The 17,309-nt window shown below is 35.9% G+C and overlaps 1 protein-coding gene and 1 long non-coding RNA gene across 2 annotated transcripts in view; one reads left to right on the top strand and one right to left on the bottom strand.

Moving 5' to 3' along the window:
- The window catches only part of COL21A1 (collagen type XXI alpha 1 chain), a 196,824-nt gene that overhangs the window by 162,044 nt on the left and 17,471 nt on the right, over positions 1–17,309 (top strand). The window contains exons 20-25 of the mRNA XM_075202519.1: positions 2,814–2,867; positions 3,334–3,387; positions 5,663–5,734; positions 9,231–9,266; positions 10,611–10,655; positions 15,251–15,283. Coding sequence (XP_075058620.1) covers positions 2,814–2,867; positions 3,334–3,387; positions 5,663–5,734; positions 9,231–9,266; positions 10,611–10,655; positions 15,251–15,283 — 294 coding nt within the window. The remainder of the gene's footprint in view (positions 1–2,813; positions 2,868–3,333; positions 3,388–5,662; positions 5,735–9,230; positions 9,267–10,610; positions 10,656–15,250; positions 15,284–17,309) is intronic.
- On the bottom strand, positions 1,839–15,727 carry LOC142144103 (uncharacterized). The gene is made up of 3 exons (XR_012689654.1): positions 15,539–15,727; positions 11,886–11,968; positions 1,839–2,313 (listed from the first exon to the last, which is right to left on the bottom strand). It is a non-coding gene; the product is annotated as an uncharacterized LOC142144103 (long non-coding RNA).

The raw sequence follows: 17,309 nt of genomic DNA, 5'->3' as shown, positions 1-17,309 counted from the left end.
GCACTGTTTATCTATTCTCTATATACCAAACACTTTGATATGCACAAAAATGCAAAACATTCAATCACACAAAAATACAGTATTTAAGGTGATAAATAAAAAAGTTGCAATTACTGAAGGAGGCAGTCCTAAATTTTGGGTAGCCAGGTCTTTGAAGTGACAGTACTATTTTTTTCAACAAGTACATTTTTATGTGCAACCTTACTCTGAGAAAATAGTTCCATCGACACTTTATAAGGGCAGGATCCAAAAGTGGAATTTAGGCATGTATCTTGTTATTTCCTATGAGATCAAAGAAATGCATTTGCACAAAACTAAATGGGGTTTGTGATCTTTGACTGATCCTTTTGTCAGAGTCAAATATCATAATCCGGCTATATGGCAGGTACCAGCTTCACTTGAATTTTTAGTTAAGTTATGAAACCTGAAAATCAGATTTGACATTTCTATAAATAAAATGGATAGGAAACATGATGTGATGAGTGAATGTGACAAATAATGTAAAATTGATTCCTATACTGCATATAAAGTACGATACCTATGCGAACACATAGTAATGAATGGAGTTTCAGAACCTTGGATATTTATGGTATATTGCTTACTTTTCTCTAGTGAATGCACTTAAGATAAGTTTATTTACCAGCTAATATTAAGTATATCTTGTTAGATATTGAGTCATACAATTGTATTATTTACATGTTAATGTGAGTGTTGAAATAAATAACCAATGAAAAGGGTTAGCATGGATTTAAATGATCTTTCTCAGGGATTTTGAAGGTTTCAGGCTTAGACATATCATCATCATCATCATTATTATCATTTATTTATTTAATGCCAAGAAATTCCGTTGCACTTTACAATTGGGAACAAACAAAGTAATAAAACAATACTGGGTAAGACAGAGATATAAGAGGGTCTTGCTCGAAAGCTATCAATCTATGACATGAAAGTGTAACCATGAAGCCTCAAGTATTTGTTATTTTTTTATTTTACACTTGGCAACTTAGATTTTTTTACTGTATATTTAATTTCCAAATTTGCTAAATATCCGAGAAAACCTAAAGCAGTTTATCACTCAGATAACTGAACAATTTATCTTACTGTCTTATAGCATAGCATTTAATACTTGCTAAACAATCTTATCATCATTATTTGTTTATAGAGACAGTTGTATACAATAGGGGGGTCATATTACAGAGTTATGAAAGGTAATTTGCAAAAGTGAAATGCTTTAATTGGTGCAAATGATCTTTACTGTCTGTCTAATTAATCATAAGAGTAAGGGAACATCAGGACTGTCTTTATTGCATTTTTCACTTTTGTGTGTTGGAATGTTTGGAAGTTGCAAAAAGTGTCCAATTGAAAGTGCAGGATAACTTCTTAGTTTGTAGAAAGAAATTTCTGTGTGGTCTCCAGTAAGCAAGGAAAGCATTCCTAAATACCGTATTTCCCCATGTATATGACGCTCCACTGTATAAGACGCACCTATATAAATCATGTGAAAAAATTGAGGATAAACATTATCCTCAATTTTTTCACAGAGTATTTCTGCAGCTTATACAGAGGAGAGACAACGCTATAAGGAATTCTGACTTACCCTGTCAGATGATTCCTCTGTCTGGTAAAGGCTTCTGTCTTCTCTCTGTCTGATCCTGATGCTGGAAACCCGATTAAGGTCCTCTCTGCGATGTCCGGATGTCCTTTCAGGACCTTGACAAGGTCCTGAAAGGACATCCAGACATCGCAGAGAGGACCTTAATCGGGTTTCCAGCATCAGGATCAGACAGAGAGTAAACTTTAGCGGAGAGAGGAATCATCTGACAGGGTAAGTGCTACGAGCCCTGTATAAGACGCACCCAGTATTAGACCCAAAATTTTGGGGAAAAAGGTGCGTCTTATACATGGGGAAATACGGTATTCCTTCTGCACCCACTGGTAGAAAAGTATTGCACCTTCACAGAAGACACCATCTCGGCCCACAAATGCATCCGTTTCTTCTAAAACTGATACATTTGTATGAACATAGGCTTGTGACATCTTTAAGCTTCTTTTGCTTTGCACTTTTTCAAATGACCTTTATTATATACAAATACTGAAACAGAAGATATAGGTGGATATGCAAAATAAAGCTTCAATCTAAATATATGGTAAACAACTGATGCATTAAGTAGGGTGGTGATTATACTATCTTCAAGTTCCAATGTTGCTTCATCATTCCGTGTTCTGCATTACGTTAGGACAGCAACGGTGCCAGTACATTCTTCTCTGTGGTATGGTTGGGTTACAAGTCCATGAGGAATACAATAGGGAATTCTGGGTGAAATATAAATGACAGGAAATTCCATGGGGAACATTTCAGGCCAATTTCTTTGCGAAAATCTACTCCCAAATACAGAATATTTCATGAAACAAATGTGAAAATTTTGTTCATAGTGAAATTATTTATTTCATAAAAAAGGAGCAACAACAAACAGTGCTGAAAACTCTTCAGAGAACAAAGAGCCTCAACTTTTACTCTATATCAGTCAACTTACTGTCGGTTGGCAGTGAAGATGGCTTTATCAAAAAATAATGGAGATTCCAAAAATATACTGAATCAATAGTCCCTGAATCCTGTATTCTTTGATTTCTAAAGTTGTAAAGGGAAGTCTTTAATTCATGTGGAAATATTAGTTCCCACATATATTTGCCTGCAAAAAGCTTATTCACATATGGTTAGCCAAGAAGAAACAAAACACGCTCAGTGTTTCATACACAATAGCTACATTTAGACTTGTACAGTGATTACCATTCTTTTTATTCCTAAACTTTAGGGAATACAAGGACCAGAAGGTTTACCTGGTCCATCCGGATCATCTGGACCTAAGGTGACAATACATTATTTTTGTTATTTTTATTTTATCCAATACACAGACTGGCTGTGTTCAGAATATGTCTTGTGAATCCCTATTTATATGAATTTGACAAATCCTTGATGCTATACATCTTTTGGTTCAAGTATAGAATCCAGACATTCTGTACAATGCATGAATTATTTTATGACGAAGTATGAAATTGACGTATTCTGTGAAAAAACAAATTTGTTTTTTTCTGTATCACCCGACTCTATGCATGCTCCTGAACCCCAACATCCGTGGCCCGTTCCTGAACACTACCCAGGAGAGAGGCAGTATGTTCCAGAACACTATTGCATATCATACTCAAATATAATAGTATTCATGAAAATTAAGTCATTAGGGTTTCACTTTATTACAAATATCTGAACTGTTAGTCTTGGGATGTTTACTGTAGCGTAAGTTGTTATAATGTAAAGCTAAATATATTTCTTAATAGGGAAGTAAAGGTGATCCTGGATTACCAAGCAAAGCAGGCTCAACAGGAGCAAAGGTATGTAAGATTTATGTAAGGTAGGTACTTTATGTACATTTTGTGTTCCTCAAACTATAATATTATGAAATGTTCTCCTCACTTAGGGCTATTGGCAGATTGGATATATTTTTTTTGGTATTATTGAGACATGGTTTTTCAATTTAGTGTTATTATATCATCAGGGATGAGATTCAACTACTAAAGATAGATGGTACAGCTTTCTGTCCACAATGTGCTTTCTAGTTACTGGGGGATATTATGGAAGCTAGACAACTAATTAGATATATTCTTCAGTTTTTAGTAGAGTCATTGAATATCAAGATGCTCTCCTATGGGTTCTTTATATGATACACATCAATCTATATTGTAGATTGTATTTTTGGCATTATTAAAAAATGAATACCTACAATTAATATCTTCATGGTTCTCATGATAGAAGGTCTCATTGTGATATTCATCACTGAGCTCTGAATCGTGTGAAGGTACTTAAAGTAACAATCACCAAGGAGGATTTCATATCAACTGTACGGTCAGAAGGACGACACTTGTGCTTTGCACTTGCCTAATTGTTTAAAATAGGATAAAGGTTCCAATCAACTATTATCCCACGTCTTTCAGATATCATGGTAATATTGATTGTATACGCCATTACACAGAAGGAAAATGTCTTATAATTTGAAATCATTAACTCCACAGTCCGAAAATAATATGTAAAAGGGCAATTTAAACTGTACTTTTACCAATTAAAAAGTACTTTGGCTATTAGAGAACATAATTACTCTCAGGTTCAATTGCCCAATAACTGTATTCTCCAGCTATCAGTTTTAGGATTTATTTGAAACAGGGATGGCTCCATGGTGATACCTTATGAGAGCAACCTCCACCATTGGAAAGAAAAACCATTGGATGACATTTTAGGAAACTGGTGTCAATGAAAAAGATGATTTTGCCCTAAGAAATCAATCAGATATTTGCTTTCATTTTCTAAATATGAACTAGAAAAATTACAGCTATAATCTGATTGGTAGCTTTTGAAAACTCTACAAAGGATGAATTGAAAATTAGGTATTAGAAATTAATTACAATGATACCATGTGTGCTAATGTTTGGAGGTCTGTGGCACTTGATGTTCTGAGCTCGAAATTAAATAATTGGAAAAGAAAATCTATTCTCTATGATTACACTGGACACTATCCAATACTTATTGTCAGAATGAAGATTTTCTTAAGCTTTTAATTCATATTTATTTCCATACTGCTCAGCTTTGTGGAAATACATGTTATGAATACTCAACATAGAAAGCAACAAGAGCAACATCATTTTTTTTATTTTATTATTATAGTCCAAGTAGCACAATTGCCATTTAACCCTTAGCAACCAGATATTACAATTAAATACTGCCTGATCCGATCTTATTGGTTACTAATGATTATAGCACTTGTGCCAATTAAGTAACTCAGATTCAGCTAGAATTGTATAGGCTATGGAAGCAGAAGTTTGCACAAGGAGATATTGTTCAAAACTGGGATTTCAAGTTGCACAGCAAGATTATTGAAATGATGTAAAGGAATGAAGGACGCACAGCCATTTACACTCTGTGTGATCAGGTCTTAACCTTTACTACCAAAAGGAAATGTTTTGTGCCTTGCATTTCTAGGCACAATTTGCCCGATATATAGAACAAAACTTCAAATGAAGAAAACGGCCACATGTATTAAAAACAGTTTTGAGTAATTGAATCTATATCAAGGCTAAACCAAGCAGTACAGGATAAACGTTTTATTTAATGAAAGTGGTTATTTTAAATTGGTGGTAGATTGAACTTTAGACATTTATACTTCTGCTCAGTGAGCCTTTCAGATGTTTCACTCTTCTCTACGTACCTATGTGCACTTCTAGTTTCCAGAAGAGTCTCTCAAGAGTATTTGGCACTGTACATTAAGGTGCTCATGTTGAGCTAAACGTAAGTTTCTTTTATGGCGTATAATATGGTTTTATACTGCAAGCTCACAAAGCATTAATTCCGAAACTAGTGGTTTGTGCGCATGCACAGATTTGAAAAAGCGTATTATACGCCAAAAATGCAATTTGGGTTCAACTCATCATGAGCCCCTGAAAGTACTTTGCTAACAAGGTGTACAGTAGGGAACACCTTTTAGTCTGCAATACCTTCACCCTTTATAGCTAATATAAATATAACATAAGAAAATCTAATTTTAAGAATTAAGTAAGTTGACATTTTCAGACTTAAAAACGGTTCTCTTTTTTAATATACATACAATTTCTATTTCAGGGAGATAAAGGGGATACTGGGCTTCCAGGTCCAAATGGATATACAGGTGTACCAGGACTTACAGGTGCAAAGGTAAAGGTTTCTATTTTTTAAGTACAGTATATGTTTTTTGTTGGTTAGTTGCCTTAGTATTATCTTTAGCCTATAGCCTTCTACAGTTTGAATATAATTTATACTATGGACACAGAAAAAATTATTGCTACTTAGAGATTTAAAAGGGTTTAAGAACACTACGAGATGTAATACGTTATAAATGTTATTATAATTCAAACATTTAACTGTATGTATGTTAAATCATTGGACCAACCTTTAACATAGTGTATTTTTGTTTAATATAATTGTTGTGTTCGTGTTCATGGTTTTATGCTACTATAATAATTAGCAAATGAAGCAGCTTTGGATTTCAACCTATTCACTTCACTAGTTATATGGGAGTTTTTAATGAATTCTACTTATAAAGTGAGTTTAAGAGAGAACATTTATGTTGCTTTTTCTGTGAAATAAATAAAGAGTTTTTCTTAAAAAAAAATATACCAACATGCAAATAAATGAATATATGTATACAGTATCTGTCTATAAAATAAAAAGGGGGTACTAATGCTTCTTATACTGGAGTTGTGTGTCTAAAGCATTAAGCTTTTTCTACTCTTCCATCCATAACGAAAACCTTCTTTTTATTACTGTAGCTTATCTTAATGATGTATTCCCCCCCCCCCCTGTACAAATTTCTTGATGTAACAGCTCTTAAATATTGTCCCTTTTTTCTCAGTCATTCATTTGTAAACTTGCCTGATGAAGGGGCCTCTGTGCTCTCAAATCTAGCAAATATAATAATTTTTTTGGGTTAGCCAATAAAGTTATCACTCCTATAATACTTTTGTCTTTTTTGACACAAAAGCATTTAACATCACATAGATTTTTCTGACTAACACCGTACTGCAATAATAATAAAAAAATATTTTTTGCTACACATATTAATATAATTAACTCAAAAGAGTATTCTAACCAATTATTTTAAAAACTTTTTATTATTCTGGATAAAGGTGGAGTTTTTTCAAATACGTAGTTCATGTCAGATTCTACCATTTTAAAGGTAATGGTCCTCTGTAACTCTGCTCTTTACTTTGTAGACCTCCTCACTGGGTGAATTTATTACCTTAGGCCTCCAGTACCATCTCCATGCTGATGAAACCTCTGCCATACCCTCCTGGATATCCCAATATTACCTTAAACTAAACATGGCCAAAACTAAACTTATTGTCTGCCCTCTCTCACTGTTAGCAATACCAACATTCTCTGACCATTTTCTGCCTTGATTACTGCAACCCCTGCAACCCCCCCTTACTGGTCTCCCCACGCCCATCTCACTCCTCTTTGGTCTGTACTCTCAATGCCGCATCAACACTAATCTTCCTTTCTCGCTAGTCTACCTCTGCCTCCCCTATCTGTTAAACTTTGCACTGTCTCTTTCCCACTACAGAATCATTCAAGCTCCTGACCCTCACATACAAAGCCCTCTCTAACTCCAGTGCTCTCCATGTCTCCAACCTCATCGCCATTCTTCTAGCCCTTTACGATCATCCAATGACTACAGCCAGCCTCACCTCCCCTATGGTAACCACATCTCACTCACATATTACAGATTTCTTCTGTGTAGCCACCTTCTCTGGAACAATTTCCCATTTCTATCAGGCTAGTCTGCAAACATTCAAGCAATCCCTAGTCTGCAAACATTCAAACAATCCCTTAAAACCCACCTGTTCAGTTAAGGCCATCATTCCACTGTATAAACTCTCCCTGCCCTCCTTATCCCGCCTCTTCATGTCCCTTTTTCACTAACTCAAAATATTCCACACACTTATTCATCCTCCCTTCCTCTTTCCACTTATCATGCTAATCCCTCCCATCGGAATTCTAGTTCCCTTATATTGACTCACCACTATTTATCTCCTGTTTGTCTGCTACATCCCTTTAGATTGTAAGTTCTAGGGAGCAGGGCCCTCTCTCCTTATCTCCTCCTCCTCTTGTTATATTTGCCTTTGGCCTCGACAGCTTCATTTTTCACCTCTTCACTAGGCTTCTGCCCTTGGTCTCCACATCTCCCTTACCTTCCCACCTCAATCACTGGCTTTGATCTTGTTTGTTATTTGCACCCACACTGCTGGACATAGGTTCAGCTTGCTCTAGCTCATTCCCCCAATCTTCTCCTCCCCTTTTCTAGTTTCTAACTGTTCTAGGATTAACTTATACCTTATTGCCCTGTGTGTCTGTTCAAAGTTGAGCTTATTTTAACTACAGCATTTTTATTGTATTGTCTTGTAATGTAATGTTTTGTTTCATTCTGTTTTGTTCTACACTCTCTGTATGGCACTGCAGACCCCTTCTGGTGCCCTATAAATAAACAATATTAGTATCTAATCAGCCAATCATGTGGCAGCAACTCAATGCATAAAATCATGCAGATGTGGTGAAGAGTTTGAGTTGTTGTTCAAATGAAACAGCAGAATGGAGGAGAAATGTGATCTGGATGACTTTGACTATGTAATAATTGTTGATGTCAGATTGTTATTAGAATATCTCAGAAAAAAAATGCTGATTTCCTGGGATTTTCATGCACAACTTTTTCTAAAATTTAGAGAGAATAGTGTACAAAATAAAAAAAAAAACCTGTGAGCTACAGTTCTGTGGGTGAAAATACCTTGTAAGTGAAGAGGTAAAAGGATGATGTTCAGAATGATTCAAACTGACAGAAAGATGACAGCAACTCAAATAAATAACCATACATTACAGCAGTGGTAAACAGATGAGCATCTTTGAATGCACAGCAAAAGTGGATGACCTAAACCAGTAGAGGACCACAGCGGGTTCCAATCCTGTCAGTTAAGAACAATAAACTGAGGCTACAGTGGGCACAAGCTCACCAAATCTGGACACCTGACCACAGGAAAAATGTTGTCTGGTTTGACGAATCTAGAGTTCTGCTGTTACATGCAGAGGGTTGGGTCAGAATGTAGCATAAGCAACATGAATCCATCGATCCATCCTGCCTTGTGTCAAAGGTGTAGGCTAGTGGTGGTGGTGTAATGGTATGGGAAATGTCTTCTTGGCACACATTAGGCCACAGTCTAACCATTTTCTAATTGCTCATTCAAGCAGTATAAAGCATCATATCACAAAGTGCATGTTGTCTCAAACTGCTTCAATGAACATGACAATGAATTCAGTGTACTCCCATGGCCTCCCCAGTCTCCCGATGTCAATCCATTGGAGCACGTTTAAGATGTGGTGAAATCGGATATTCACAACATAAATATACAGATGACAAATTTACAGCAACTGCATGATATTATCATGTCAACATGGACCAGAATCTCTCTTCCAAGAACCCTTGTGAATTCACACTGTGCTTGAGGCAAAGAAACGGGGGTTTTCTCCTAGAAAGGTGTACCTAATAAAGTAGTGATTGTGTGTGTATATATATATATAGTATATTACAAAGATATGTATATATACAGAATATCTGTTTTTAATTAATATTTTTAAATGATGTTTTATGTGACTTTTACAGGGTGATAAAGGAAATCAAGGTGAACGAGGGAATCAGGTACAATATTGGTTTGTTGTTGGTAGTACAGATAAAATCCATCTTTTGATATTGTGATATTTTTGCTGTATGGCAAGAAATGATAGACTTTAATTTGAATAAGGATCAATCTTATTTAATACATAAAACAGTAAACATCTGCAGAAGCTAATGCTGCAATGAATATAAAAATTTAAATATGTTCAGAAGATTTCATATCTTGTGCAACACTTACTGTTACACCACTGTAATAGTGTAACATTAAAGAACATGGAATGTTAGAATAGGAATTAAATCTAATGCTCATTTTATAGCTGTATGTTATATAGCTTTATATTTCACTTGTAGCAATGCAGCTTAATGAATTGTGTCCAACATGTATATTTAAAAGCTGGGAATAAATAGAAGAGACAGCTTGTATTCCAGTGGGTGCATGAACGCTTGCTTCCCTAAGATTTATTATGCTCGTTATCTGGAAAGGAAGAATATGCGAATGTTCAAAGGTGAAACTACCATGGTTTCGCGGTGTGCAGCTGCTACTGGGCCGCCAGCTGGGATGAGGCCTGCTTTCCCTTTCAAATAGCATGTATTACACTCAGCTGCGCCCCTCACAGCAGCTGCTCATCCTTCAACTATGGTGGTTTCTCCTTTGAACAGTGCTATAGGGAGTTGGGCGGTGTGATGGAGGGGCAACAGATACTACGGGGCTTGGCAGCGCAATGTTGGACATAGGAAGTCCCCGATCTGCTCTTCAGCTGTGGATTTTATATCTAAAGTGCTTATTTGCATATAACAAAAACACCCTAAGGCTTTATTAGAAGTATTACGTCGATGAAACATAATAGGTTAGAAAACCATTTAATAACTTTCAATAATGTGAAACAGGAAAACATAAGAAAAGGAAATTAAGTAATCAGATAAGCATATTCCTCATGAAAGGTCAGGATTTGCTAAAACACCTTCATATTGATGTTCGTGGAACAGTTTCACAATTTTACAAAGTAATGTAACAATACACTAAATAATGCTTAGCTGTGGGCACTCATTACTGTGTGCAGTTCAGGCAGCATAGTGAAAAGCAGAGTGAACAGTAGTTAGGATAATACAGTATAGAAGTACACTATTTGCAAATCCCTGCAGATAACATCAAGTATGTAAGTAAGGAATCGAGTACATTAATTACAATCACAACAGGTAATGGGTAACAAGTGAAAGGTTTTTAACATTTTTGTTTTATGAATTACCATCATCCTGAAATTTTAAACTTATGTCTGATAACTGCCTAATCGAATCCTATAACCAATGAGATATAAACTATGTTTATGTGACATTTTATGTGACATTATGTGATATTCTTTTCCAAAGGGACAAAGAGGAACAAATGGTTCTCCTGGTATTCCAGGAGTAAAGGTATGTAATTAATGCCTTCAAAATATCTACATATTCTTGGCTATAACTTATTTTAAAATTTTATTTTATGCTTAAGTTAAAATTACTTTAACCCCTTCAAGAACAGAGTTGGTTTATGACCAGTTAATTTTCATAGTGGAATCGTTTCATTGGAGTTACTTTTTAATTCATCATTTTATCCATCAATTTTATTTTTTGGAGAATTACATGGGTTTCTTTTGGTAATATATTGAATTAGATATATTCAAAAATATAAAAAACAAAAATATATAAAAACAGACAAAAATCGCAAAAATATACCTTGCCATACTTTTTCTCATGGATACTTTTACATATGCACAGCAATTTCAATTGTAGGTATAACAAATATTTTTTTTTATCCATGGTAGATCATCAGAGACACAAAATTTATCTTCTATTTTTGTCTCTAATAAATCCAATGCAAACTGAACTATTAGTAATTACAACAGTTAATATTAGATTCATGTCTGCATGGATCTGTTAGCAATGCCTGACATAGCTGAATCAGTATCCCATGCATGATAGCTGTTTTAGCCACCAGGAGGAAATACTTTATGATTTCATAGTGATGTATCTGGAATTTCCTATAACAATATGAAAGCACTCTGGTGTTTTCAATATGTACTGTTACATCTGCATGAACAACGTCTTGCGGTATAAGCAGTACTTTTATTGTTCCATCACAATAAAACAGCATACACTTCTGTCAGGATAACACCAGGCAACCTAACACTGACTAGACATCATTTTCCTGTCTAGATACCGGCTACTGTTTAGCATTGGTCACCCCCGCATAGTAGCACAATACAGGTTTTTATACTTGACTCCTCCCACAGCCTTATCTTGATTGACAGGTGACACTTCCACCTGGTCCTAAGAGAAGGAGGTCTCTTCAGGTGCTGTTTGCTATGTATCACTGCAGACACACCCAGACAGTTTAAAACCATTTTCAAAACATGCAAGTTAAATCACACTTTATACTTTTACTTTGGCACCCATGTCTTACACCTGTATACCTTAACCTAGTTGTACTGCTACACATGTGTGTAACCCTGTCTGCAGCCTTTACCTCCAGACAGTCAGCTGAATAGCTAAATCCTCTCTTAGAGGCCTGTGGAAAAGCACTGCCTCTGTCACAGTACAAACAACATTCAGTTTTGAAAACTATTTGTACACATTGTGGGGTTAAGAACTAAATGAAGCACTTACTGCCTCTGTTGCTGCACCCAACATCTTCTGCTGTAGAGTGATCGGAGCGGCGCCTCTTCTGCGATATGACAGATGTGACATTTCTAGATGTAATTTTCCATGGAGGGATTAAGGAAAAAAAAGTTTAATTCAAAGTGAACTTCAGACACCAGTAATCTGTATTCTGCATTGGTACAGCCCTTGTTTTCTCTCAAAAATTAAATGAAGAGCTAATTATCTGGCTGGATTTCTCCTATAGTAGCCATGAATTATTCATAGACAAAATGTTGACAACAGTGAATGCCTCTGCTTAACATCCAGCTGTCTAGTGTTCGGCACTGTGTACCACAATGTTTTATACCTATTCCTTTGATGCACGTCTAATAATAGTTGCACAAATGATCTAATCTTGATTTTCACACTAAAAAACATAATAGATATATCTTGTGTTTTACTCATGGTAAATTAGAACTAAAGCAGAACATATTTTAATTACAATCTTACAAAACAAAGTGCCAGAGATATTATCAAGAGACGTAAGTAGCTTAGAAAGCTTGTAATTGAAATTTGGCAGTTCAATGTTACTTTAAGTATATATTTCTTCTATTTTTTTTACTTGTATCAAATGCTAAAGTGGTTCATCACTTCGTTGTTTATGTTTGAAAAGGCCACAAACAATGAAATAAAGTGAACTAATTGTGTAAATTAATTTTGCTAACCAACTTTAAATGGGGTTGGATGGAGGGTCAGAGCAGAAGGACCAATCACAAGCCGCTTTGGATTTAACAGTTGTCACACAGAAACCCTCTTATAACTACCTCTTGTTACATTTAAGGCAAAATCCTTGATTAAAAATAATATGAATACTAACCTCATCTTTAGCATATTACCTTTAAATTACTTGTATTTTTCTCCTAAGAAAACATGATAAGTCTTATTTTGCAAGTCACTATATGTGCTTTGCAAAGGGATACAGAGGCCCACTAATGGGATTTTTACACCTTTTGTCCTAAAGCTTAATAATATCAAAACTATAGAAAGGAAACCATATTTTATGGAGCTGTATCTAAAATTTGCAGTCTGATTCAGTGTTGCACTAGCTAGAAATATATTAGTAAATACTGCAACATATACAACACTGTCCTTCTCTCTCACAAGTATTTGGCCAAAGTAGATTATTATATGCCTATAACTGCTTTTAAACATACATTGGGGCATATTCAATTGTTGAATATGCCCGTGGAATTAAAACTACTGCCGTTATTACGGTAATAGTCAGCCGGATTTCAGCTCGCAGCTCCCTGAGCCGCAAGCTGAAATCCAGCGAGAAATGTACCGTAATAACGGTATTTACACGCGCTATTACCGTAATTACGGTAATAGTGCGCACGTCGTGTTAATTTTGGCTACAACGCCAACAATTGAATATGCCCCATTATGTGAGAACAGATATCATTTTATAGAGCTGATCCATTAGTGGCTCAAATCTTGCAACTATGTATCTAGTTTTTAGTGAACTCATTTATATATTTCCACTCATTTATTATTGAGAAGATTGGTTGGCAGCATTTGGTGGACTAGTTTATGGTGATGTTGCCATCACACAATGTACAAGCCAATACATAATATATGCATAATATTATTATTTCTTTGACTATGTGAACTAACTTTAGTATTGAAAGGATTCACATAGATTCTGAATTGATATCTACTCCTCCTATAGAAAACATGTTTAAAAAATTACTTTTACATCTAAGCAGGTTTATTCGCCCCTATGCAAGTAATAAGATGCAGGGTAGTAGTTTATATCAATTGTGATTTTGACATATCAAACTTTATTAATATGACAAATACCGCAAAAGTGTTACCAAGTATCATGAGAATACTGCCTGGGGTCTTGGGAATTGTTTGTCAGTCTACACAGAAAAGTTTCTAGATAAATTATATTACGGTGATTAGAATGTGTTAACTAATACATTAAATCTTTATTTCTGTTCTCCTCTATGCCTAAGTTTATTGAAACATACATACGGCCGCTTAAATACATGAGGCTCATGACTGAACGAGCTGTTTAGATAAATACTTTAAAAGGGCCAATAAGCTATATATTTATATAGCTGAAGACAACAGTCAATTGAATAATAAAGTCTTATATTTATGACACTGTTTAAGTTATTGCTATTTCCTTTGATGAATACTAATTCATTATGTACCCAGCTGTGAAGTGATTAAACATGAAATTGCTCAAAGAAACACGGTAGAAAAAAATATTTCTATGATAAGTGACACATTTTTATTATTGGGATCCTTGGTCTCAATATTATGTACCTGTACCTTGAGCTAAAAAAAATTACTATTACTTTGAGTTGAAATGCTGGGGATAGCCAAGAACTAGTGAGCATATTACATTCTATGGGAATGAGTGCTACTAAAGGGAAGACCTCGACAAGACCAGTTCTAGTCATTTATCTTGGGCATAGTTTTACATAGCACCTAAAGGACATTCTTTGTTAATTAACTCCTGTGATCTGAATCTATTCTAACCCCAATATATATGCGAGCACCGAGGGCTATATAGATTGCCCAGAATGTTAATAAATTTTCTGTACATATTGATTTTTTAATTAGATGATGTATTATTATATTTTGTTTTCAGATAACAAAGGTATGTTTTTTAACTATATGTAACACTTGACTCATTTAAAGAATTCCTTGGTAATATTTTAAATCAGTAGATGATTTTATTGTTATAGAATATGGAGGATTGAAAAATAGCCAGCACTGCTTCTTTGCTTTTCTATGTGTATTGTCAGGAGGATTGCAGACTTCCTCTTTGTTAGTAGTTGCCTTTTTTTTTCTTTTACACCATCAGTCAGCGCTCAAGAACTTTTATTTTATTTTTCTATATTCTGCGTAATGTCAAGGCAAATACTTGACATCTCTCTTTAGAGAGATGTCGGCAAATCCTTGACGACTCTTTAGAGAGCATCCTCATGAACACCACACAAGGCAAATCCTTGACATCTCTCCATCTCTCATAACTGTCATATTGGACAGCTAACAGCCTTCAACAGCTCAATCTCTTCCCGGAATCATAGGTGAAATAATAGCTATCTCATGTGGATTTTTCAGAACATGCAAGTACACATTAATACACATGTTGTCCCAGTAGGAGATCTGTTAGATGTGAACTTTTGGTGGAGTTGATAATAAGTTTAAGAACCAAGGCCTTATAAGTTATGAGTATAGACATACTGTAGGGATTGATTTTAGAAAGAACTACATTTTCTATGTACCCTTTTCATCCTAAACACATATAATTTGAAATTGCAAATGTAGTTAAATATTTATTAATTTATTAATGTGTTACCATTTGTTTTTTTAAGGGAGAGGGAGGAGGTGATGGTTCTAAAGGAGAGGTAGGTATCATGCATGATATAATAAAACTGTTGTTATTGCTTGTGCATACATTTGTACTAACATATGGAAGCTTGTAACCAACTATTAAGGTTCCTCATTCTTGAGTGCCCCTAACTCACATCTATTTACTAAATGCAGGGCCTGAATTAGGGTTCTGCCCGTCCTAGGCTAACACACACATAGCTCCCCCTCAAATCATTAAAGGAAGATTCAGGAGTATTCTCCAGCAAACAAATGTATATAGATTCTCTTACCTGCTCTTACTGTTCTTTCTTGCAGCTTTGCTGTCGTTTAGCTGCCTTCTGGAAAGTTGGGGTTTTGTTTTGAAAATGTGCAAACATTACAAATCATCAATGGTTAGACTCTTTAGAGAGCATCCTCATGAACACCACACAATACAGAGATCATGCCCCCCAAGCAGACATTTCCTCAATCAGCAGCAATCTTCATGCCTCCCCTGGCAATTTCATCACCCACTTCCCAAGTTTTTTCATCACCTACCCTCCCCCCAGACAATTCATCATTCACCTTAGCTCTCCCACATACCTTCCACTTGCTCTTCCCTCCAGCCATTAGATCACTGAATCCATTATCACACTGCCCCCATCAATATACTGTGCCCTTTATCACACTCCTCCCCCCTTCAGCACACTCTGCTCCTCCTTCAGCACACTCTGCCCCCCTTATTACACACCGCCCCCCCTTATTACACACTGTACCCCTTTAGCACACATTTTCCCCCTTATTACACACTGCCCCCCTTCAGCACATATTGTCCCGCTTCAGCACACAATGTCCTAATTTTTACACACTGCCCCTCCATTCAGCACACATTGTCCCCTTTCAGCACACAATGTCCACCTTATTACACACTGCCCCCCCTTCAGAACACACTGCCCTCCCTCAGCACACAATGTCCCCCTCCTTAGCACGCACTTTTCATCATTATACTTCCCCCCTCCAGAACACTATGTCCCTGCATAAACACAAATCTTTACTTACCTGTCTTCTGTCTTCTTCTCTTCTCTTCTGTTGGCAGTTTCTTGTCTGTCAGTTCCTCTCACTGCAGCTCCTCACTGACACTGTCAGGACGTGATGATGACATCACGCCCAACAGCATGTGGTAAATGTTGCAACCAGTACTCATACTTTGAGTTTACTAGCACTTAATAAGTTTAATAAAATGTTAAATCAAATATCTCATAACATTCATTTATGTAAAAGTTCATAGAACCTCACAGAACTGAGGCTAAGCTATTCTCCCTCAGTTCAGATGCGGATACATTCATTGCATCCTTCAACAGAAAGTCTATTGTGAATAGCAAAAACTTTGATGACTTTATTCGATTCTTATTCACTAAGCTCTTAAAAATAACTTTTTTTATGTTGATTGGTACTAGCAACTCGTATTTCAAGTTATGTGATAATTTAAGTCATTATTATATGCAATGTGTATTGAAAGCAATTAATTCCTTTAAAACTCCTTTAAAAATATGTGCATTAAAATGACTTACCCATTAATGCCACTTCCAGGTATTCTCTTCTCTGCATATGGAGCATATTTACCTGTGCCCCAGTTGTTTTCTGCATGAATGATACACTAAGGGGCTGATGCAGAGTTGGTCACAAAACGGGAGAAATTTACTCTAAAAAAGAAGCACAGAAAATAGTTGCTTTCCATCCATATGCAGAACTGTACACATCTTGAGATACGTCCGCAGTAGCATATGTGTCTGGTTTACATCATCATCAGTGAGTATTTGCACCTGTCATATAGCAGGTGCAAAAAGGATGCCTCCTACCAGGAGGGTTTTCTGCAGGTCTATATGAGCTGCATTTGCATACACACTCCTGTACTGTACTCAGCAACATCCCTTAACTCACCCTCACCCACCTCTCCAAGCACAGGCATGTGTAAGTGCCAAAATCATGCAAGTCTGAATGGGGCGTAAGTGTGCGCCCACTTTCTGGGCATGCGCAGAGCCAATTTCACAATTGATACGGTACTGAAACTGCTATTTCCCA

This window comes from Mixophyes fleayi, chromosome 3 (assembly GCF_038048845.1).
Source record: "Mixophyes fleayi isolate aMixFle1 chromosome 3, aMixFle1.hap1, whole genome shotgun sequence".
In the NCBI taxonomy this organism is placed as follows: domain Eukaryota; kingdom Metazoa; phylum Chordata; class Amphibia; order Anura; family Limnodynastidae; genus Mixophyes; species Mixophyes fleayi.
This window is presented reverse-complemented; position numbering and strand designations above follow the sequence as displayed.